Raw genomic sequence first — 25,943 nt, forward strand, 5'->3', positions numbered from 1 at the left:
ATCTTAATTGAATGCAATAGGAAGAGAAATCAAAAACTTCAAATATAATAACTTTAAGAGCAATTCTCAACTCACAAGATTCCATTTGACAATAAATGGCTTTCCTAGGGAAATGACTCGCCTTTTGCCTTCATTCCTAGTAAACAGCTTCATTTGGTGCATCAAGGCCTACCAACTAAGGGTAGAAAAAAAGAAAAGAAACTATATTAATGTCCACCAATAACCAAAATATGTCAATCTAACTCAAAAAGAACCTGCACTTATAAAAGATGAGTATCAAATACAAAGACCCTAGGTTATACAAAAAAGAAAGCTGAACACGGTAAGAGGGGCCTAAAACAGTCAAACCCCAAGTCATAAGACATATAAATAACCATGTGAAGGAAGGATCCCTCAAAGAAGCATGGCGCTAATGAAGATCAAGCATGACATAACAAAAGGAAACCACCCTTGCCACATGTCTACAAGTAAAGCTCAAACTGAAGAACCAACAACATCAACATGTGTCACCACAAGAGGTTCCAAGCAAGATTTGAGCATGCTCATATAGAAATCTCCAAGTTTGAGAGAATCTAACAAGACAAACCAAAGCCAGTGAAGATTTTATAGAAGAGAAAAAACTAGTAACTATTGTTTATCTCTACGACACCAACACAAAAACATATCCACTCCATTTGGAATGAAACAAAGGCAATTAGGGTGTTTAGATAGTAATACACAAAGAGGAACACAATCCTATTGACTCATCTCCTTCTACACATAAATAGGTTGACTCTAGGGGTGCAGAACACTTCCAATACCTACTATAGTGGATTGAAATAAGTAATCGTCATGACAGCTCTAGCAGGGCCTACAATGGTTAAAGCCCAAGCCATAAGACATACCATACATATAAATAGCCCTGCGAAGAAAGGACCCCTCAAAGAAACATAGAGTTGATGGTGAAGCATGACACCACAAAAGGAGACCAACATTGCCAAGTGTCTACAAGGCAATGTGGAAATGAAGAAAAAGCATGCAACAAGTAATGAAATAATGTGAAATAAGACCAAAATAAATGAAAGAAGTGGGGTAGAAATATATTTATTTGGATGTACTTATAAGCAAATGAATTGCCCTCTTGGCAGAAGCATTGATGGAGAGATGATTATCAGTATAGTTGAGATGTACAAATGAAGCCCTAGTTGACCACAATGAGGAGCATTCAAGACTTGGCATACCTTAGGAGTAGATCTTCCCTTATCTTCAATGGTTCTTGTGTGCAACTTATTATCCTTGGTGTCCCTTAGTCCACTAAAAATCTCCTGACGATGGATGGACAAATGCATGCACAAGCAGGACAAACCATAATTTCTACTTTCTGTAATGGTATTAGGAACCCATATAAATTGCATTCTCAACTCTAAAAACAAAATGCCAAAACACCGGACACCACCAAACAAGGACAAGCATAGTTGATGATGTCAATCAGATAAGGAAAATTGCAAATCATCATCCATAGATGATAATGTTGTGTAATGTCCCCTACCCGATCTATTTAAATATACTAAAATTGATAGATTTTCTTCAATAAGTTATTAACAAGTGCTTGTCTATTTTCCTCATTAGCTGATTAATTTCATTATTCATAGTTCTTAATATAGATATCAAACCCTGCTCCTACTTAAGTTTTAAGGGAGAAGGGTTTACATATGTTACCAAAGCGCTTAAAAACCAACTACAATAGGTTCCCTCAAAGTTTAAAGATCCAAGCCCTTACCTATCTTGGGTCTATACCCTCAAGGCTTATGGGTCGCTGATCCCCACCCTATCTTGGGACTTAACCTATTGCTTGGATTTAGACAGCCCCTCTTTGGAACATCTCAATCCCATCTTTTTAAATACGGAAAGTAATAACATGATTTAGACTATAAGAATATATATTTCTTATGTATCATGAATATATATATGAAATTAAGTATGACTGTCATACATATTGCAGTCCATATTAGTATTACTATTAATTCTGCATAACAACATTATTGGGCTTCATATATTAAGCATACTTATTAAACACATCCCCATGCATACCACCAAGAACAATGATGTCACTGCCTGTAAATTAATAACAGTTCTGATCTGATCTGATCCATAATGATCTTACTAGATGCTTTTGATTCCTTTCCTTTATATCTCTCAATGTGAGGGAGAGGTCACACCTCTTCATCATGTATACCCTTTGGCAAGAGACACACCCTTTCACCATTAGTACCCTTTGAAAGAGTGCAACTCTTCATTATTTCTGCCCTTTTAAAGGGACACAACCTCTCATAATCAGATCTGCACTTATTATTTAAATCAGATCTGCACTTCTCATTTCCAAATTATGTTAAGGAATCTGGACCAGAGATAGAGAAGATAGCAGTCTGATAATATTTAGGAAGGATGGACTTTAATGAGATCACTGCAATGAATATGATTTCCTCCACCGCGTATCTATATAACTCTGTTATATTAATCTTCTATGATAATGTCAACAGCTTTCTGGGTCATGATATTGCCACGGTTATTGAATTCAATTACGATCAAGTTTTTGACGCCTTTGCATATATAAGGATGGAGAGTCATGTCCACGTAGGGGCATGACTTCTACGTGGCTTATGTCACGTAGAGTCATGACCCTACAAGGACATGAGCCTCCATCCCTTGTTCACCACTGATGTTCATTAATTAACAATGATGGTGCTCGGGCTCACTAACTAATTCGACCCCGATGGCTATCGAGATTATTCTGAACCATATCGATTATTATATAAAGTAATATATATATACGTATATACAAATTGCTTCAATCCAAATGAAGCTATATCCTTAACACTCCCTCTTAGCAAAAGAGGATTGAATTTCATAATTGAGTTTTAAGGAACAACCTTCTAGATATACATATTCATTTGACATGATCATTCACTCAGTAACACTTACTAGTGAAATACTTCATATCTCAGGGAGATATGGATTATCTGATATCCAGCACTCTGGGACAACAACTGCTTGAAGTCTTATCAGATTACAACCTTGATTTTAGTGACAATTGTAACATTGTCGTTATCATAGGTGAAATAATTTTAGTATCATGATATCCAGCACATTCCGGGACAGCAAAGTAATGTAGTCAATCATGATATGATTGTTATCATAATTTCCGACATATTTCGGAACAACCATTTAATGATAACAATTCAATAACTCATCATAGAAAAATTTAGTATCAAGATTTCCGACACATTTCAGGACAACAACTTAATGTAGTCAATCTTGACAACAGATTAGGCTATTGTGAAAGTCGTCACCTTACAATAGCGATCTTACACTTACATCACATGAAAGATCGTCACCTTTCATGACATAGCACATACATGCAATATTGCATCCAAGATATTCATGAATATATCAAATTACATATGAATCATATTAATATCAGAAATTTCCATTATAATTTAGTCATACCAAGTTTACCTCTAAAGTATTCCACTTTCAACTTTGCAAGAGGTTTGGTGAATATGTTGGCACTTTGTTCTTCAGTGCTGACGTAGGTCAATTTGATAACATCTCTATCTACCATATCTCTTATGTAATGGTATGGGATTTCTATATGCTTGGATCAATTATGAAAGACTAGATTTACAGAAAGTTTGATGCAGCTTTGATTATCACAATGAATCACAGTGGGGTCTAGGGGTTTTCCAAATAGTCCAACTAGCAATTTCCTTAACCATACTGCCTCACGTGCTCCCATGGAGGCAGCCATATATTCGGCTTCAATGGAACTCTGAGCAACAAGCTGATTGTTTTCTGCTAAACCAAGATATCATAGCTGATCCAAGACTAAAAAAACACCCCATTGTATTTTTACGATCAATGGAACTGCCTACCCAGTCGGAATCAGAATACCCTTGGAGTTGTATCTCAACATTTTTATATTTCAGGCCAAGTCTAATAGTGCCACACAAGTATCTCAGAATATGCTTGGCCGCCATTAGGTAAATCTTCTTAGGTTCGGACATGAAGTGATTTAACACATTGGTAGTGTAACAAATATCAAGGCGAGTGTTTACCAGGTACATGAGAGATCCAATAATTTGTCTATAGTATGTAGGATCGGTAGGTTTTGAATCTACCGCTTCACTTTTGAGCTTATGAAGATTTGCTTCCATTGGAATGGAGAGAGATTTACAATCCATCATACCAAATCTGGTCACGATATCAGTGGTGTATTTTCCTTGATTTAGGAAAATATAATTCTCGTTTTGCCATACTTCTAGGCCCAGAAAATAGTGCAGTAGACCTAGATCTTTCATATCGAATTCAGCCACAAGATCTTGTTTGCATTTTGCAATGAGGTGACCTTCTCCTGTTATCAACAAGTCATCAACATAGAGAACAAGTATTATCATGTCACCATCCGATATTTTGAAGTATATGTTAGAATTTGCTTCATTTTTGGAATATCCTAGTTTGGAGATATAGCTATCTATCCTTCCGTACCATGCCCTGGGAGCTTGCTTAAGGCCATAAAGAGCTCTTTTTAGTCCACACACATAGAGGTTTCTATCATGTGTAGCAAAGCCTTCAGGTTGTTCTATATATACTTCTTCCTCAATAATACCATTCAAAAATGCGGTCTTTACATCCATTTGGTGTATCTTCCACCCTTTGGAAGCTGCAATGGCAATGATGGTTCTCACAGAAGTATATTGGGCAACTGGAGCAAATGTCTCTTCGTAATCAATGCCAGCCTTTTGAGAGAACCTCCTGGCAACAAATCTGGCTTTGTGTTTTTCAATACTACCATCTGGTGCATATTTGATTTTGAATAACCACTTTGATGAGACAATTGATTTGTCTTTTGGTCTAGGTACAATGTCCTAGACATCATTCTTTAAGATAGATTGGTATTCCTCAAACATTGCATCTTTCCAAGCTTGACATGTTAAGGCTTCTTCAACATTTGATGGTTTAGATTTTGTGAGTTCGGTCATGAGTGCAACATAGCATGATTGACTTCTTGTTTTCTTATTCTCTTTGAAGATTTCATCAGGTTCCACATTATTTTCTTCAATCATCTTTTTTGCCCATAGTGGTCTTTTCTTGTTAGGATTTTCAGCATTCTCGAAATTAGGTGATTGAAGTTCATGACTTTCTATGCTATTCTCCCTCTGATTCTCAATTGTAAGATTTTCATCTGATTCTGTGGTTAGATCATCTTCTGCACTTAGAGAGAGTTTATAAGCAATATCTTCTTCAAATTTGACATCTCTACTAATTTCAATAGATCTTCGTCCTGGAATATAGACTCTGTATCCTTTAGTGGTTTCACTGTAACCAACAAATATGCCTTTCTTCTCGGAGGTTTCTAATTTGGTTCTCTTTTCTTTAGGAATGTGAATATACACGTGGCAACCAAAGATTCTTAGATGGCTTAAATCTGGGTTATTTCCTATAAAGGCTTCTTCAGGTGTTATATTCTCTAGGATTGAATGAGGGCATCTGTTTTGAATTTACACAGTTGTATTTGAGGCTTCAGCCCAAAATGAGATATGTAGATTTTGATCATGCATCATGGCTTTGGCGGCTTCGATGATAGTTCTGTTTTTTCTTTCTGCGACTCCATTTTGTTGAGGATTATAAGGTACAGTACACTCCCTCTTAATCCCAACAGAAATGCAGAATTCTTTAAAATTTTCAGAGATGTATTCACCCCCATTATCTGATCTTAGAGTCTTTATTTTCTTCCCAATTTGATTTTCCACTAAGGCTTTAAATTCTTTGAATTTTAATAACACTTCATTTGATTCCTTGAGTTTTATGAAATAGATCCATGTTTTCCAAGAGTAGTCATCAACAAATATCACGTAATACAAGAATCCCCCTAGTGATGGTAATGACATTGGACCACACAAATCAGTGTGGACAAGTTCTAGTACAACTTTTGATTTGTGTTCACTTGAGGGAAAGGACCCTTTTGAGTTTTTCCCTAGTGCACATCCTTTACAAGTTCCAACATGATCAGATTTTAGATTGGGTAATCCTATGGTAATCTTTCCTATAGAAGGTAGGGCACTAAATCGAAGATGTCCTAATCTTCTATGCCAAATTTTATTAAAGTTTGATACTTAATGATTTAGTGCTTGTTTTGTAATATTACATAATTTGTATAAACTACCATCTCTAGATCCTATAGAAATAGCATTCTTTATGTTAGAATTTTTAGGCCAAAGTAGCACTTTATCTTCATGGAAGGTGACACGGTATCCCTGATCAGCTAGTCTTGAAATAGAGACCAAATTCCTTTTGATACCTGGTACAAAAAGAACATCTTTCAATTGTAATGTAACTCTTATTCTTAATTGAATTGAGCAGGTCCCAATTCCTTTCACTGGATAGGTAGAATTCTCTCCTATTGTAACTTCTTCAATTGAGTGGCCTTCAAAGGTTTCGAATTGATCTCTAAATCCAGTTATGTGTCTTGATGATCCACTGTCAATTATCCACATATGTTTGTTTGAGTTTAGTTCACTTGATAAGGCTAAGAAAAATAGAGGATTCTCTACTTCCTTGACTTCAGCTATGGTAGCTTGAGCTTTCTTTCTTTCTGGACAGAATCTGTGAGTGTGTCCAAATTTATCACACTTGTACCATTGGATCTTGGAGAAGTCTCTGCTTTTGTGGTTATTTCCTCTCTTCCGTTTGAACTTCATTTTCTTCCCTTTGTTGCTTGTGTTAGCATGTAGTGCTTGAATTTCTCCCTCTTTGTTTGGACCCAATCCTCTTGTGATTAGTCGAGATTCTTCTTGAGTGCAATCATTCTTGAGTTGATCGAATTTTGGTAGTGTCGGACGAGCACTAATGCCTTGAATAAAGGATTCCCAACTAGATGGTAATCCCTTAAGTGCTATTAGAGATAGCTCCATATCATCTACATTATTTCCAATAGTTGATAATTGGTCTTTCAACTCTGAAATCCTCATGAAATAGGATGTAATTGTTTCTCCTTTGTTCACGTAGATATGCATTAATTGCTGCTTTAAAGTGAGCAATCTGCTTGCATTATTTATTTCATGAGTTTTGAATGGTCTTGAACATATCATAAGCTATAGTTAGTTTTGAGATGGTTGGGAGAATGTGATCTTTGACAACATCAATTATGATTTTCTTAGCCTTGTTGTTGTGTCTTTTCCAGGTTGTTTTCTCTGGCTCGTCTTTGGGCATCTTAGTGTCTTCTTCTATGTATGCATCTAGTTCGAGTTCTTGAAGAATTGTTGTTATTTGAATTCTCCATGAGACAAAGCTGGATGCGCCTTCAAGTCTATCCTCCACTCTAACACTGTTCACCATAATTGTTCTGAATGCAAGTCTGAATTTTTTTTTTGGAAAAGAGGTGTTTCTATTTTATTATTTCTCTACCAACTTGGCTCTAATACCATGTTAAGGAATCTGGACCAGATATAGAGAAGATAACAGTCTGATAATATTTAGGAAGAATGGACTTTAATGAGATCACTACAATGAATATGTTTTCCTCCACTGCGTATCTATATAACTCTGTTATATTAATCTTCTACGATAATGTCGACAGCTTGTTGGGTCATGAGATTGCCACAGTTATTGAATTCAATTACGAGCAAGTTGTCGACACCTTTGCATATATAAGGATGGAGAGTCATGTCCACATAGGGGCATGACTTCTACGTGGCTTATGTCACATAGAGTCATGACCCTACGGGAACATGACCCTCCATCCCTTGTTCACCGCTGATGTTCATTAGTTAACAATGATGGTGCTTGGGCTCACTAACCAATTCGACCCCGATGGCTATCGGGATTATTTTGAACCATATCGATTATTATATAAAGTAATAAATATGTATATATATGTGTGTGTGTGTGTGTGTGTGTGTGTGTGTGTGTGTGTGTGTACCATAGTTCCCAGACTCGGACTCGGCTCGGACTTGGCAAGGCCGACTCGACTCGTGACTCGGCTATGACTCGGCAACGACTCGGCCATGACTTGGCAAAATTAAAAAAAACCTTGAAATTAAGAGATTTTTAACGATTTAAAAATTATTTCATGCACCCATTATTGAATAAAGCCCAATTATAATGTGTGCTGGCTTGTTATGCCATGAAAGGCATGCTGGTAGAGTATCTACTTGTTTGGGGCTTCTGTTTAGTATTTTCTTTGGCCAAACTGAAATTCTGGGAGCACCAACATGAGACATCATGAACATCTTCACTTGGAAACTATAAGGAGTGCTTGTGTATGGTAGCATTAAATAGTGTGCTTGTTGAACTTAAGTTTTACCTTGGGACTATAGTTGACCTTGGGGTATATATATGTTGGATGGAAGGGGGAATTGTGAGGCCAAAAGGGTTTGAAAATATGCTCCTCAGAGACATGTCCCTTGCCAAAAATAACCTTGTGCCCCATGGGGGGATTTTTTGGGATGTGGAGACAGGTAGGAAATGTCCCCAACTCACCCCCTTTTTTCAAAATTTTAAGAAACATCCCTGTTGTGAGGTACTCACACATCAACCCATTGCAAATGAAGACCCCCACTTTTTGCTTTCTAGGGTTAGCTCTTTTAGTTTTGTTGTTGGTCGTTTTAGTGTCTTAGCCTTTGCATTGAAGGGATTAAGTTTCTCAAAGGTCATCAAGTCAGGTGGATCTCCTCAAGGTGGAGTGAAGGAGGTTAGGTCAGTTGAGTGATTAGGGGTTATTTAGATCATTCCTAGGGTTTTTGTGTACTATCCGGTCACGCTTCAAATTGCTAAATCAAACCTTGGTTGAATGCATAGTGTCCTCCTAGGTCCCGTCCCTTACATCAAGATCAGAGTGAACTCGCCTTAAAAGTCTGGAATGTCATCCTGATCCTGAAATGGCCTGAAATTTGACTAAGTTTGGAAATTTGAAGGATCCTCCAAAAACTAGATTTTGCATTATAACTCATGGAGGTCCGAAACCACTCTCAAACATCCTGACAATATATATGGAATATAACTTAAAGTATAAGAAAGAGAAAAGACATAAAGAAATGTCACTTATACTTAAATGTTATATTCCATATATGAATCCTGACGGAGAGACTAACTTGTCAAACAACTTCATGTTTTTTTTTGTTTTTTGCAAGTCAAAACATTGACCTGTCGTGGCCGAGTCTTAGAGCTCGGACTTGGCGAGTTTTGCCATAACTCGCTTGACTCGCGAGTCAGGCGAGTTATGGTCAAAACTCGCCGAGTCCGAGTCTCGAGTAAGCAAAACTCGCCGAGTCCGAGTCTCGAGTAAGCAAAACTCGCCGAGCTTGGCTCGACTCGCCAACTCGGTGAACTCGCCTGACTCGTGGCGAGTCTAGGAACTCTAGACTAATTCTATATGTACGTATATACAGATTGCTTCAATCCGAATGAAGCTATATCCTTAACAAATTATTCCCCCTCTCAAATGAGGTTCTCTTCTCCCTTTTATATCTCATTGTTGAGGGAGTCGCAACTTTTCCTTTCATGTCTTTTGGATTTTCATTAACTTAATTGATTTTTAATTAATCATATTTAATTATATTATTTTATATTTTAATTTAATTTTAAATATTTTAATTTTATTATTATCATTTATTATTAAATTTTATTTCAAAGTGGGGACATTACATGTTGGCTACCAAATTAAGGATTAAAAAGGCATTCAAAGGGATCTAAGGAACCCAATAAAGATTTCTTAATGTCAAGAGGCCAAAATGAGGACAATATAAGGAATTCAAGGGGACAAGTATCATTTTGCAAGGGGTACAAATCTACCAAAAAGAAGGCAATAAAATTGAGATACAATGCACCTCTTGACAGGAACTTAAACCTACCCACTCCAATCCCAAAATCGGGATGTTAATGCATCCATAAATCTTGACAAAACAAAATGTTATTAAGAACATTTTCAAATGTATACAGATTGAGAGATAAGAAAATTCTAAATAAGTGAAATCAAGGACGTACTACAACAACATAGTCCACCACACTATAACCCAACTATGAGGGAAGCAAGCAAAGTTGTCGGAGGTCAAAAATCAACATAGCTCATTAAGATGTGAAAACCATGTGAGTCGCCCAACTAGAAAAAAGTGTCTCCCACGAGCTATGGCAGGCTCACCCTTATCAGCTAGGGACCTTTGTAAAACAAACTCCTTGAAGTTTGTTTTCTAATGGCACAACTTCCCCTTTATGACATCATATATAAGTATCTTGTGAAGACTGATGCAATCATTAGAACCACCCAACAAAATGATGTCATCTAAAGGGAATAGTAGGCAATCTCTGGATAAAGATGAGACAAGTCACCATTAACGTGCACAAAGAGGGGAATAAAGTTGGGAAAATAACAAACTGAAATGAAGATATCCTAGAGATGGGATGGGTCCCTCTAAACTCAAAGCCAAATGTACATGGAATAAATGTCTACAACTAACAATGACACCTTAGATCAAAGGAATTCATGAACATGGCAAGCTACACCTCAAGAAACATGAAAATCCCTTGATCTATGAACTTCACACCAAAAGGCCAAGACCCAAAAGTATCCCTGCAACTGGGGGGAGGGCATGGTATTCACTCTGATGGGTCTTTGTAGATAAGGTAAGATCTCATGATGCAACAACATTCCAAAGACAACTTAAGAAGACCACAATACACCATTGTAGTGCTTGTAAGAAATGGACACACCAACATCATCTACTAAAATCAAAAAGCACTGTCATTCAAATAAGCTACTTGATATCTAACAGTTCAAAACTCTTTCATGCCCCTTAATTGAATTTCCACGCTGTCGAAGCACCTAATGCATCCAATATAATTTGGAGAAGACTCGAAATAAATGCTATTCTTATAGGCTAAGCATGTAAGTAAGAACCTAAAGAAACATAAGGCAACAATCCACACTCAAATGAAAAATGTTTGAACTTTGAGGTTGAAACCTTGCACCAGGCAGAAAAAACGTATACGTATACATGCATGACCATATTCATGTGCCAATGTTCCAGACTCATATATTCACAACCACACAAAGATCATATGGTGTGGTTACAATATAGTTGTGTTATCAGTTCTATTCACCAAATTAAGGAGGGTTGATGCAATGTCCCGTTCTAAAACATTTCTTATTTTTGCCTTTAAAAAAGCATTCTAACTCAAAAATGATAATAGTAATTATATTTATAAATATATATTATAACTTAATCAAATAATTATGAATTTTATTATAATATTCAGTTCTATCACTTTGACATAATTCTGAGAAATAGGCTTATCTTGATTTTCTGCTATAATTCTCCTTCCTATTTGCAGCTAGTTTTCCTTGAATGTTTGCCCTTGATATCTAGAGAAATTATGGGTTTTCGTCCAATAACTTGATAGGAGAAGTAAGGGTTTTCATCCTCAAGTCTGTTAATTTCCTTGGAGGGTTTTCATCCTCTTTGGCTGTAATATTTACTTGCAAAGTCACATAATATTCTGCCCCTCTCATTGAAATGATTTATCTTTAATATTGTATTGTTGGAAGGAGTCACAACCCTTCCATAAGTCGCTACCCTTGGTAATTATAATATAATAAAAAACACCCCTTCATACAATGCTGCCTTTCGTAATGAATAATTGAATCTGAATTTAACTGTTTAACCCTAAGTGCTAGCATTAAACTAATGTTTCTGTTTTTTTTAAACATGATATTCATCAATTGCCATCCTTATTTCCTTTAATCGGTATAATTATTGGCTACATGTTGACGGCAGAAAATTACATTGGTTCATCTGCGATCTGTTTTGGAAGTTAATTCTGGCAGAGGCATGACAGTTGACCAGAATGAGTTGTACTGCCTTATGCAATCATGCATGTGTATATTCCATTTCCTCATCAATAAATATGTGTATTGGCTGTTACCCTACCCTTTACCATTTATAAATTATTCTTACCAGGCATCTCTCACAAGTGACAAAATATAAGACCAATAATCTAGATTCGTCATCATATCGCAAATGTCTCATATTCAAAACCATCAATAAGCATATACTCTTCTAGTATTGCATTTATCAGTTGATAATAGGCATCAGATCATTTATAACATCATTTCCCATCCAAAGTATGAGTTCATGGTAAATCATAAATGGCACATTTCAAAAAGAAAAGAGGGATGAGGGTGAGAATATCAAATTGATAGAAAACTAGGCAAGCTACCTTCAACCTTAAGGTCTTATAACCAGTGTTCCACGGGGACGCATCCCCCCCCTTTTTGGGCGCATCCCCCCGTCAGAGACGTCTCGGGGACGGGGGGACGGGGACGCGACGTCCCCCGCCGTCCCGCCACCACCACCCAAACACCGTCGGGACGTGGAGACGTCTCCTCGGAGACGTCTGGGCGTCTCCCACGTTCCCACGTCTAAACAAACCGAAAAAGCCATTTTTTAAAAAACATGTGCCTTTTGGGGGGGTTAAGGGGTAACCCTAATTGGACGTGGGCCCCACGCAACCCCCCAAAACAACACAAAAGTATGTTTCTTTTAGATTTAACTCTCATTTTGGAAAACTGATTTTTTTTCCAGCAAGCTGAAGAAGAGGAAAAACTTGAAGAAGACTCGTTGAAGGGGTGAGAAAAGCTGATTGCAAGCGTGATAGGAGCTAGAAGAAGCAAGAATAAGAGGAAGAAGAAGATTCTTCTACATTTTGGAGAGATTTTTCAAGCACAAGGTAGGTTTTTCAACTTTTTCTTGTTTTTTTTTTTGTTTTATTTTCTGATTTTCATTGTTCTATGTCATTTTTGGATTTTTTTTCCCTATTCATTTCAAGACTCAAAATGAGATTTGATGTTGAATCTTGAGGGCAAAATGATGATGAATCATTTTGCCCTCAAGATTCAACATCAAATCTCATTTTGAGTCTTGAAATGAATAGGTTAAAAATTTAAAATATATTGTTAAACTGGGATGATTTTATTTTTATTTTTATTTTGTGAAATGCAGTGTCAATTTCACAATGAGCTCCCAAGGCATGAGTGAAGATGACACAGAAATCCATTCTCATAGTGAGAATGATTCAGAATATGAACCTGAAAATGAGGTGGGTGACCATGGGGCTGATCCTGGAGCCCAATCTAGTTCTATGGCAAGTGCATCAGCTAGTACAGGTTGCCCTTCAGAGTTGTTGGCACCATATGTTAGGGGTCATTTTGATCCTAAGTCTCCTCTAAAACAATTTGCTTCACGAATATCAGTACAAGGCACATCACATTCAAGTGGGGGAACAAGGAAGTGGAAGTGCAATATTTGTGACACAGAATGGTTCGGTAGCATTAGTAGGGTGAATGCACACTTTCTGTTTTGGAGAGGAAAAGGCGTGAACATTGTAAGTTTTTGGAGGAAGCCAAAAATATACAGTACAGAATTGAGTTTAACAGGCTTTGGGGGGTTCCAGATGAGACAAATATTTCAATGCCTACTACTTTGTCTGCTAGGGCAGCACTTCAGGGCAACCAAAATGTGCCACATACTTCTCATGCTTCACAGACGGGAGGAATGATGTTTGGATCTCCATCCACTTCCACTTCTACTGTCGCCAGGGCTGGGAAACGTAGGTTGCAGACACCACAGAGCAACCCCATTGCTGATATGTTTAATGTGCAGCTCAGAGATGAGATAGATGAATCCATTGGCAAGTTCTTCTTTGCCAATGGCATTCCATTTCATGTTACATGGTCTCCTTATTATAGAGAGATGATGGCTATGGTGGCCAAGGGAGGACCATCTTATGTGCCACCAGGGGAGACGAAAATGAGGACCTCGATCTTGGATAAATGCTATTCCAAGATCAATATTTTGATGGAGAAGATGAAGGCATGTTGGGTGGCATCAGGGTGTAGCATAGTTATGGATGGGTGGACGGACATTAGCCATCGTCCACTCATCAACGTCATGGTCACATGTGCAGAGGGCCCATACTTCCTTAGAGCAGTTGATTGTACAGGGCATCGTAAAGATGCTGATTTCCAATTTCAGGTCCTCAAGGAGGCTATTGACGAGGTTGGGCCACAAAATGTGGTCCAAGTAGTGACAGATGCAGGCCATGTGTGTAGAGCAGCAGGGAGACTCATTGAGGCAGCCTATAGACACATTTGGTGGACCCTATGTTGTGTGCATGCCATGAACAATGCACTCAAGGACATGGGGAAGATATACTGGATTAGAGGAGTGGTCACCGATGCGAGAGATGTGCAGATGTTTATCTGCAACCACCACACTTCACATGCACTCTTCAGGACCTTCACGAAGGAGGAGTTCTTGAAACCAGTTGAGACTAGATATGCATCCTATTTCATTTTCTTGGAGAGAATGATTGAGTTGCAAGAGGCATTGCAACTCATGGTTATGACTAATGAGTGGAATAGGTGGGCTGAGGCCAAGACAGAGCAAGGGAGAAGGGTGAAGGAGATAGTGAAGAGTGATGTGTTTTGGACTGATGCGAAATACATTGTCTCTATCATTTCTCAGTATTCCAGGTGATCAGATATGGGGATGGGGATGCACCTAACCTTGGAGAGGTGTATGAGTGCATTGACTCTATGCTTGACCAGATGAGGGCTGCTGTGCAAGTGAAGGACCCCTCTTTAGCATTCTACAATGAGCAAATCCAGCCTATCATTCAGCGTAGATGGGACAAGTTGAACACTCCATTGCATATGGCTGCCTTTGCCTTGAATCCTAAGTGGTACAAGGCTAGACCGAGTAGACTGACACCAATTCAGGATGATGAGGTGAAGGCGGGTTTCTTTAGGTGCATAGAGAAGATGCTTGATTCCAGAGATGTTGGTACAATGCGCACTGAATGGGGAAGATTTGCCACTCTTAGAGGTTGTTCAAATGCGGCAAAGATGGATATAGACAGCATGGCACAGGAGGACCCACTTTTATGGTGGAATTGTCATGGCCCGAAATCTTTGACCACCACTCTAGCCATCCGTCTACTATCCCAGGTTTCCAGTTCTTCAGCTGCTGAGAGGAACTGGTCTACATATAGCTTCATCCACTCTCTTAAGAGAAACAGACTTACCTCTAAGAGAGCAGAGAAGCTTGTGGCTGTACACAGTGCTTTGCGTCTCATGGACCGCAAGACACTTGTGTACAAGGAGAGTCCAGCAGCACGATGGGATGTAGAGCCAGAGGAGCCTTCACAGATTGATGAGGATGATCCTACCACTTCAGATGCAGGGCTAGTTGGTGTGAGCTTGAGGGACCTTGATCTTCAGGAGTCTAGCAGTTCTAGTGAGGAGGAGTTCGCACATGATTAGAGGCCTCCATTAGCTACATTTTGAGTTTTGTCATTTTGTATTTGACTCTAGTCTCTTTTGTAATGCTATTGCTACAAGTATTTGTATTTGGCTACTCATTGTAATGATGAATCATGTAATCATCTTTATTATCATAGACTTTGCAATGGCATCAGATATTCGTATTTTCATTTTCCTTTTTCGATATTCATATGATAGAAATGAGAAATCTCCAATTTGACAATTTCATTTGTCAAATTTTATTTACTTTTAGCAATTAGTATTACTAATCTAAGTAATCTTGGTATTTCCTATAGTTTCATTTGAAATCTAATTCTTATACTGTTATACTGTTATACATCTTTTCAAAACTAGTTTTTCAAGTACTATATGTATAAGTATAAGTATATGAGCACCACCACCCCGCCGTCGTCCCCAAATTTAGACCCTTGGTCCCCCCGTCCCGGAGACGCGTCCCCCCATCCCCAACGCCCATGGAACACTGCTTATAACCAAAATCAATGGAAAAGCACCCTACTGATCTACATTTCGACAAATTTTTGACCCAAAAATATACCTGTCCTGTAAATCTCTGCATTAGAAGAAGGGGAAGTACCATTTCAGGATTAATCACAGCTGTATTTTCCAACTATTGAACCAATGTTGGTCTGCAACCCTTGGAGACTCTCTCATTAGGAAAACTATAACTTCCTGCCTGTAAATCATAATTGACTATCATTTGCTTTGTTTGGAAATGTAGATCGAGGCAGTGTGGTTAAAGCATATTTTTTAACTTTTTCATAAATATTGGAGGATAATGAACCGTCAAGTTCCACCACAATTGTTACAATGCTTAGTAGTAATAAGCATTAAGCATAGTATCTTGTGGATCTATTTGGGGTTTGGTTGGATTTGGTTCGTTAGGTGTATTTTTTGTTTGTCAAAAAGATAAAAGTAACTTAAGTTATCCCACGGTAACAAAGTGAAAAGTTTACAAGGTGGAAATTCATTATAAAAGGCATCCCTAGGCTGAAAGAATATTATGTTTCAGGTAAGGAAGTGATCATGCAGAGGTTTCATATCTGTATTTGACCAAGGCAGCCTCCATATTATCTTAAATTTGACCAGTCAATATTTACACCTTCTATGGAAAGCTATTTTTCAATCATATATAACAAATTAAATAAAAAACAGTAATTTTATTTTATCATCTATCTCAATTTTTGAAAAACAAATATATAGGATTTATTTAAGCAACAACAGACTTCATTACTTCAGATCTTTTGAATTTGAATGACCAGTATTTGTAGCAGTTTTAGTTTATGTTGTGTCAAACAATTTTAAATTATATAGATCACATTTATTTCAGGTTTTAAAGCATTTCAGCAACTTAATTCTATACTTGACGGATTTTCTGTTAAGTGCTGATTTATATTGCAATGCTCCAGTTGTTCATTTCAGAAAAGTCAAAACCCTTTTTCTTCAGAGATAAATTTCCGATCTGAGCTATCAAGTTTCAGTCTGTTGGCAGATTCTGGATTTGGAAACATAGCAACAATCCCAGCGTATACATGTCACACTACAGACTAAAAGCTACAATAGCTATACAACTGATCTGATATTTATGGGATATAGGAAATAACAACAGAGAACAAAGCTTCATATAACTGTATTACACTTTCCTCATAAAGCTTAAATGGCTAGAAATCTCCCCATATGAGCTGTTAGCCAGAACCTAAAGTTTGTTTGTTTTTTAATGAAAATCAAGTTGGATTACATAGATGTCAGCATCATTGCTTTTATGTAGCAAATTACGACAATGCGAGTAAGCATAAATCTAGACCAAAAAGTCAGCCTTCAGCTAAGAAGCCATGTGAAGGGGTCAGTGCACTCCATCAAAGCCACCCAGGTGTCAAACCTGACACGAAGGCGCCTCTGAGGGTTTGAACCTTGGTGGACAGCTTTCCTATCACAAACCATCATCTTCACTAATTGTGCTCATTCAATTGAACAACAACCCTTTCACAAAATACAAAGTTTTAGGAATTAAGGAACTGACCAGTACCTAGATGCTGTACAAATGAGCTCATGACATGAACAAATAATAATAAACGAATTTGGGCTATTATCCTGTCCTTTAATAAATTTGTGTCCATAAAACGAGCCCAATATAAACTATTAGCCAAAATCGTAAGTTGAAGATGATCGAGCGGTTAGAGATGTGTACCAATATCTAGAAGCTGTAAGAGTGAGTTGATACCGTAAACAACTAATGATACACAAATTTGAGGAGATTATAGTACCCTTTTATAAATGTGCGACCATGAAATGGACCCAATAAGCTCAACAAGGAGATGCTAGACCGGCCTATGTTACCATTATACAACCACATGTTCCACCCAGGCCATGGTCTAGGAACGTTTATGGGGAGCTTTCACATTTAAACTCTATATGGTTCGTCTGGCGCAATCATGCTGTCAAGGACCATTTCAAAGGTCATTAAGCAATGTGGTTGACAATATGAATTTCGACTGCCTTTTTCTAAGCCTTATGATATGGAAGCGAGCAAGTTAATTAATTGGAGTGCTAAGAAAGGATTTGATGGGCAGGGCCAATATTTCTGAGTAAAAAGGCCGTATGCTTGAAATGGGCAGGCCATTTTTCTATGATTGAAGAAAATGGATAAATAAACTGAAGCACCTTATTTCTGAAAATGCAAAGTTACGAGTCGTTAGGTATTAATAGATCCAGCAAATACCTGGTAATGCGCGTTGCAAGTCATCTAACTGGGTTTTTAGGGCTTGTTGAGTGCAGAGAATCATGGGGGAATATTTAGTGATAAGGGCGATGCAGATATCTCGGCGTTTTTCCCAGCTATGGCTGCTATCTTCATCCTCTGCCGCCGCCTCTGCACTCTCCCCGTGCAAATTGAAGCTCATACAACTCAAAATGGTCATTATGAATGGTTCTGAAATCACCCAGCCCCTCTCTTCACCTTCTATCTCTGCGTGTGATCGCAATCTCGCCCCCCCAAATTACCGTGGAAATCTTCATCTGAATTACACGTCAAGTAACGCCCCACAGGTTAACAGGACAGCTAGGAGCAATCAATTAATTATTCAATTCAGAACACCTAATTTTCCCCCAATTCAATACCTACTTCGATATGATAAGACTAATATATTCAAACCAAACCTTTTTCCTTTGAATGGATTGCAGCAGCGGCACATTGCACATGCTTTCCGCTCTACATAACGCAATGAGCAAGATTATCAGGCATAGCATGGTAAAAGAGGCTTACAACTTAATTTTGTGGCAAATGAATCTTGCAAAGTAAACAGTGTTTTGTTTTTAAGAGGATAAAAGTGCTTACTTAGACTTTCAGATCTATCACTTTTAGTTGGATATGGTTGATGTGTGATTTTAACATTTGATTTGGTTTTTTAGTGGATATTCTTAATAAATGATTTTGATATATTTAATTTATGATTTTAATATTTAATTTATAATTTTAAATTTAATAGTCTTATACAAAACATTTTATGAAATTAATATTTATATTTATTTAAATTTTAAAGATTTCATTTTTTTTTTAATTATTGAGTGAGACTTGAATTTTAGATATTTAAATTTTAAGGTTGACTATCTTAGGATATAATTATTATTCATGAATATATGCACTAAAAGTTTCAAATTGTTTATTTAGAGTTGTGTATTTAAAATCATTTTCAAACACTTTCAATATTAATTACAATCATCTTAATTTACATATTCAAGTGTTATATAATTAAACTGTGTTAGTTTTTGTAGACATTGAAGTCATTCTCCTAATTCATCTTAATTAGTACTTATCACTTGTTAATTATTTTTATTTTTTATTCTCATTTTATCTATTTAATAAAATAATATTTTATTATTTAATTGAATGTGAATAATTTTATTTAATTATTTTTATTTTTTATTCTCACTTTATCTATTTAATAAAATATTATTTTATTATTTAATAATATTCTTTCAGCACTATCGGTTTTTTCCATGGCTTGCCTGAGATTACTGGTGGCAATTGAAGATGAATTGATTTCTCTAATGAGAAATTTCCTTTGGAATGGTTCAGATGACAAAGGTAAATTCCCTTTGATAGCTTGGAAAAAGATTTGTCAACCAAAAAAGGCAGGAGGTGTTGGCATTCGCCAAATCTCGATTATGAATTTAGCAATGGGTGCTAAACTGGTTTGGGAAATTTGTAGCGGCGGGAAGCAAAAATGGGCAAGGCTCCTGAAACATATATATCTAGACTCCCTGAAGCCTAAAAGGATTCTGACTATCAATAATCCTCCCAGAGGCTCGGCTATCTAGAATTTCATTATGGACAGCAGGGAAATCATTAGCGATCAGGTTACCTGGGATGCTAGGAATGGCAGGGATGCCTCCTTTTGGTTTGATTCTTGGTCTGGTGAAGATGCCCTATGTCACAACCCCTCTCTGCAACCTATTATGGCAGAAACTTGTCGCCTTTGGGGGCATAATATCTGTGAGTATGGTTATCCGATCCAAGAAAATGGTATTGCTAAATGGAAATGGAACTCTTTGGATCAGTTGGACTTGCATCAGCTTTAGAAGGACTTGTTTACTGACATTCTTAACAAAAGGATTATTTTCCCTTCCCCTAATAAGGACACTATTAGGTGGTGCGGTTCCTCTGATGGCAAATACAAAGTATGTTTTGGTTACAAACTGAAAGAAGCGGCTATTGATAAAAAAAGACTGGCCTTTTAATCTTTTTTGGCATCAACACCTCCTTCCCAAAGTAGGCTCCTTTGCTTGGTTGGCTTGTCAGAGAAAAATCTTAACTCAAGAAAGATTCCAGTCAATGGGTATCAATGGACCCAGTAGATGTACTTTATGTCTAGAACAAGAAGAGACTACGGATCATCTTCTTCTCCACCGCAAATTCTCCAGTCACTATTGGTGGCATTTCATGGGAAAACTGAGAATCTTCGGCCCCTTCCCAGCAAGGCTGGATAAGTGATTTTTGCAATGGCCTAAACCGGCAGGTAAGGTTGTTTTTGTTGATTTGCTTTTTATCCTCCCATCACTTTTGATTTGGGAAATTTGGAAAGAAAGGAACCGCAAAATCTTCCAAGGTAAAGAAATGAGCCTTTTGTCTCTTTGTGAGAAAATTGAGAACCACGCGACTGAGCTCCTGAATGAGGCTGCCCAATCCAAAACATTAAAGAAAAATTTGTTCATGGACTGGGATTGTAAGATTAAGTTGGTTCTTCCAAACCTACTCATCCCACCGATCTTTGGACTGGGCACCCCAGTGGATTAGACCAATCCAAGAGTGGGGGTGAAATGGGATGCGCCAGAGGATGGGTGGAGCAAGGTAAACTTTGATGGTGCTTCTGCAGGAAATCCGAGTCAAAGTGGTATTGGTTGTATTCTGAGGGACTCTAATGGTCTTTGTATAAAAGAAATCTCTGAAAAGATTGGTGTGGCTACTAATAATGAAGCGGAATTCAAAGCGGCTTTAAGAGGTCTTCAGTTAGGGAAGGAGCTAGGGATGCAGAGAATTCATTTGGAGGGAGACTCATTAAATGTTATTAATGTGATCCACTATAATAACATCCCTAGTTGGTGCCTTAACCAGTGGCTTCAACCGATCCTAGCGCTGCTAGCTTCCTTTGATGAATTTCAGGTTAGCCACATCTACAGGGAAGGTAATGGTGAAGCTGATAGACTTTCTAAATTGGCTTTAGCCGTGGGTGACCCGACCTGAATATCCACCGATGATAATTTTCTGTTGGGTCGGTTGGTGATGTGGCATTGGTTCCACCAGTTGACATGCTATCCTCACTTTCCATTGAGGGGGACGCTCTTTGTTGGGTCTATTGATGGTTGCGCGCTCTTCGGTTCTTTCTGCAACTTCTGGTTGTGGAGAAAAACGACGCTTTGCTCCTCGGTAGCCACTTTACCCCCTCTCCACTTTATGGTCATGGTTTCTGATGGAGAGATCAACTATCTGCCATGTTAACCTATTAAGGTTTCTTCTTACCAACGAGATGTGACGCATTGTCGGCATCATTGATTAGTGTCAGTTTTTGGCCTCGTGGAATTAAATATGTGTACTTTATTAATATCTAGTTATGACTAGATCCTCTCAAGATTTGTTTATGATCACTTGATGCTTAAAGTCGGTCGACACCAAGTTGAGGAGCTTTGGCGCAGATGGTTTTTGGATACTGGCAACTCACGCGTATGGGTATTTATTGGGTATGAATTGCTTGCAGGGTGTCATATTCTCTGGTTTGACGTTATGTTATTTAACAATGGTATACCCTTTCTTTCCATTAAACAATTGCTTTCCTTTCTTGGCGACTCACTATGGAGACCTCAATCCTCCTTGAAGCTACTTGTCGCCAGATGGCTTTCCTAGGCGAAATCATGGACAGGCATCTACAAGAGGTCCTCCTCTCTCGGCATCCTCTTATTCTCCACAGCCTTAAGAGGATTCTGGGAAAGGAATTCCTTATGGCTTACCACAGGTACAGAGCCAATGTCGATATCCGATCTTTTTTTCTTGTAATGATAATTTACATGGGGACTAGTAAGCAGAAAGCAAAACTGTTAACGCAAATGATGTTTAAGCATCGCCTGTTGGGGGAAATAGATATTGTATTGGACAATATTGATGCCAATCTTAGAATTCTGCTTCCCCGAAATTACTATATGTCACTAAGCAATGGAGCGGAGGTGAAGAAGCTTGTGATTGTTAATTCTCTAGATTTCGAGTCTCTCCAAGCAACCTGGCCTGTCATCTCCAGGAACATTGATTTCCTGCTTAAAGCGGCTGGCATTCAAAGTGGTTTCGCGTCGGAATGGTGGGCAAAATTTATGTGATGAAGATCTAGTGGGTACTGATGACTTTGGGATTTTGGAGAACGAAGATCTGGTGGATGGAAATGATTGGGGTTTTGGGTTGGGCGAAGAGTGGTTCCCAAATGACTACCGACTCCCAAAGGAGAAGGCAGAATTGGCAACTCATTCGAACTATGGCATGGAATGTCCCATTATCCTGGATGCGGCTAATGTGCTTGTGGATGATGCTTCTGAAGACTCTCTTTGACTCTGATTGTCTTTAGGCCCTTCGGTCTCTCTATTTTTTTAGATTGTCCATTTTTTTCTTAAAACCTTTGTATCCTTAAGAGGTTGGTATATGTTTGTACTCATCCAACCTTCAGGGCTAGTCTTTCTTATCTCAGGAATAGAGCTAAGGTAGGGGGTTTTCTTCCTGATTCTTTCCCCCTACCACTCTTATTGAATCAGGCCTTGTATTCTCTTTTTTGTTTAATACAAGGGTGTTGCCCCTCTGCAGGTATTTACTTATTTAAAAAATAATTATCGCTCAGAATTTCAATCCCTCTTAAGTCTTCATTTAGAAACATAATCTTAATCCATAAATCAACTCTTCTTCATTTTGGAAACTTAATCTACAAACATCAATTAACTCTCTTTTTTTTGGAAGCTTGTTTTTCTTCATTTTAGAAACCTTTTTTTTTCTCACAAGTTGTAGCATCATAAAATCATGACCCTGCAATTTTTTACTGCATTTGGGTCTTCACATTGGCGAAACGAATCCCTAAGCCTGATTGGAGACCCGAGATATGCTCACACCTCCCGAAACATGCATCCTGCACTTTCCTCCTACACTTTGTGTCATGGATTAGAGCAAGACAGGGGCATGGCACCCTTGTCCTTGCCCTATTTTGGGCCCCCTCCACTTAGGTCCTGCATTGATTTTGTCAATGAGAAGCAGGAAAAAGGTTTTCTATGTCGGCCTGAGATGGAAAATTAGTTACAAACCCTAATTGGTAGGTATATAAGACATTTTTCCCCTCTTATTTGCATAAGTCAAGAGGTCAACGAGTTCAATAGGTTCAAGCAATCAAGCATTGAGCATCTCAAGTCTCCTTTCAAGGCTAGGTGTTGCATTCAAGTCAAGGATTCAACCATTGAAGAGGAGATCCCTATCAACATTCAAAGCATTCGATTCTACATATCCTTTCAAACAAACTCTATCAACATTCCAATTGCATTCTCTCTTGAAGTTAATTCTATTTCAATCATTTACTTTCATTTACTTGCAAGTACTTTTTATTATTTGGTTAATTCCAAAACTGGGGTTTGACTTGAAGGCAAACCCTCAATCCCAACAACATTTTCTCTCTTTTCTGTGTGTAGGTTGCAGGTGCATAGCTATATTTGCATATTTAAGCTTCATTTTCAGAGACAGACAAACCCTTTTCGGGGCACGGATTTATCGGAGGACCAAGTACACTTTTAGCATGATCTCAACAACTTTCGCTCAAATTTACAAGGGAGCTTTGTCACGACATTTCACTACTAATTTCAGGTGCACGACTTCATCCTACATTTCTATCTTGAGTTATAATCATTTCTTTGTTGTCTTTACACTTAGTCTCAATTCACTTAATTCATCCTATCCATTCTAAAAGAGGGGTTACTTTTACTTTCCAAATTTATTGCCAATTCACTTAGCATTCAGTCTCTCTCCATTGATATTGGATCTAGTGAATTCAACCCCCCTCTCTTTAAATATAATGCGTGAAAGAGGTTGAAGATGGATCCTTTGTGAAACTTTCACTCCATTCTTGAGGAGGGTAAAGCTTTCCACTTGATCCCCTCCTCCCATTTTCACCATTACATTTTGGTGAACCCAACGTCTTGCATGCTTGACATTTCACATTATTGCATATTTTTCATTTACAAGTTTAATTTTTCTTGCAAAACTTAGTGGTTAATTCATTCAAAACCCTAGTTGTTAAAATTGGAATTGAACTTGTGTTTTGTAAAAATTGCTATCTATTGTTTTAGATCTAAAGATTGCATTAAATTCAATTTATTGTTTGTCTTGTTCAATTTGCAAATCAATTTTACAAAATTAAGTGGTTAATTGTCAAAACCCTAATTTTCAAAAATCAACTTGAATTTGTGCAAACATTGGATTTACATTTAATTTTCATATTTAGAACTATTTTTCAGTTTTGTCTTCTTGCCTAAAATTCAAATTTTCAATTTCCCTCCCTTTTCCAAAATTCAAAATTTAAAAATTCAGTGGTTAGGTCCTAAAACCCTAATTTTCAAATTTACTTGGATTTTGTACAAATTTCAATCAAATTCAACCAATTTCAGTTTTCAAAATATTATCCAAGGTGGCTTTATCCATTAGGTTTGACCTCTTTCAAAATTGCAATTCAATTTCTTGTCTTTTTCAAAACCCTAATAGGGTCCTATTTTCACATCCAAACCTTCATTTCGCATATCTAAACTTCATAAAATTAACCAATTTTTTAAGGTTAGCTCTAAAATCATTGTAGCTTTCATCCCTGAAAATTTCCAAAAAAGTTGGGCGGACCGTGTGCAACTTCAACACGGTCCCTGGCTTTTTTTTTCTGAAATTTCGGGACACTGTTATGACTGTATTTAATTGCTTAAATCCAGAAAATTGGTTAATTTTGTCAAATTTTGATTCCTCTAAAATAAAAAAATACTTCACAAATTCAACATCACAACTTTCAAGAAAAAATTTAAAATTAAGAGGTTAACTGTAATCTACCCTGATTTTAAAAATTTTGTCAATTTTAATTTTAAAGTTAAGTGGTATCCCATAGGCCCTCATTTTAAAATTTCAAATCATTATTTTGGAAATTGTGTCATTTCTTCTTTCAACAAAGTTCAAATTGTATAATCATCATTTGTGCATTATTCAATTTTGCAAACTTTGTTCCCCAAATTCAAAACTCAAATTCAAATTTTCCCTCTAGTGTATGAGTTTTACCACTATTAGTCCTACCTCTACTATCCTCATTAGACGAAGAATTAGAATTAAGGCTTCCCAAGGTTTAATTCCCGGAGAGATGGAGCCTAATTTGGGTGACTTCTTCAATGAGGATAATGCTAATTCTTCTCACCCTAATAACATCCATGTCTACCCAATTGATGATTCCAATGATGAAGAAGAAGCTTTGACTAGAGTTTCCATAGATCAACTTCCAAAATTGGACAATCAATTTGACAACCTTCAACAATGGATGTCCCAAGAATATCCTAGTAGTGAAGCTCTTCCATTAATTGAAGGTCTAAAACACATGCTTCAAAGTGATAAGAATGGAATTGATATATTGTGTGGCATTTCCCATATTGTTGAATCTAATGTCATGCCTATAAAGAGTTGTGTTGAGAACTTAGGTTATTCAAAACCTCCTACACAAGTCAATCATTCTATTCCTTTGACCACTTCAATGACTAGCATTCCTACTTCCACTTCAAACATCATGACTACATCAACTCAAAATGTCATACCTACAACCATTAGTCATGGAGGCGATCCCTCTTCTTCATTCAATCCTTCATCTTTATCTATGATGATAGGGAAGGAAAGTGCTGGGTGGTTGTTAGGTGATTAGTATGTTTGCTTGTCAAAAGTTCCTTACTGTTTTCAAGGTGTGAAAACCAAGGTCAGAGTGCAAATAGATCAAAGGCAGTCTAACAACTCACCTTGCTCCACCTCCCTATGTCAAACTCTTCTTGG

The 25,943-nt window shown here is 37.5% G+C and overlaps 1 protein-coding gene across 1 annotated transcript in view; it reads right to left on the bottom strand.

Annotated features, from left to right (window-relative positions):
• LOC131035077 (uncharacterized) overlaps positions 1-18,673 on the bottom strand; it is a 35,940-nt gene extending 17,267 nt beyond the window's left edge. The window contains exons 1-2 of the mRNA XM_057966703.2: positions 18,527-18,673; positions 18,090-18,385 (exon numbers count right to left, since the gene is read on the bottom strand). Coding sequence (XP_057822686.2) covers positions 18,090-18,288 — 199 coding nt within the window. The 5' untranslated portion in view covers positions 18,289-18,385; positions 18,527-18,673. The remainder of the gene's footprint in view (positions 1-18,089; positions 18,386-18,526) is intronic.
• Positions 18,674-25,943: the final 7,270 nt, after the last annotated feature.

This window comes from Cryptomeria japonica, chromosome 3 (genome assembly GCF_030272615.1).
Source record: "Cryptomeria japonica chromosome 3, Sugi_1.0, whole genome shotgun sequence".
Taxonomy (NCBI): Eukaryota; Viridiplantae; Streptophyta; class Pinopsida; order Cupressales; family Cupressaceae; genus Cryptomeria; species Cryptomeria japonica.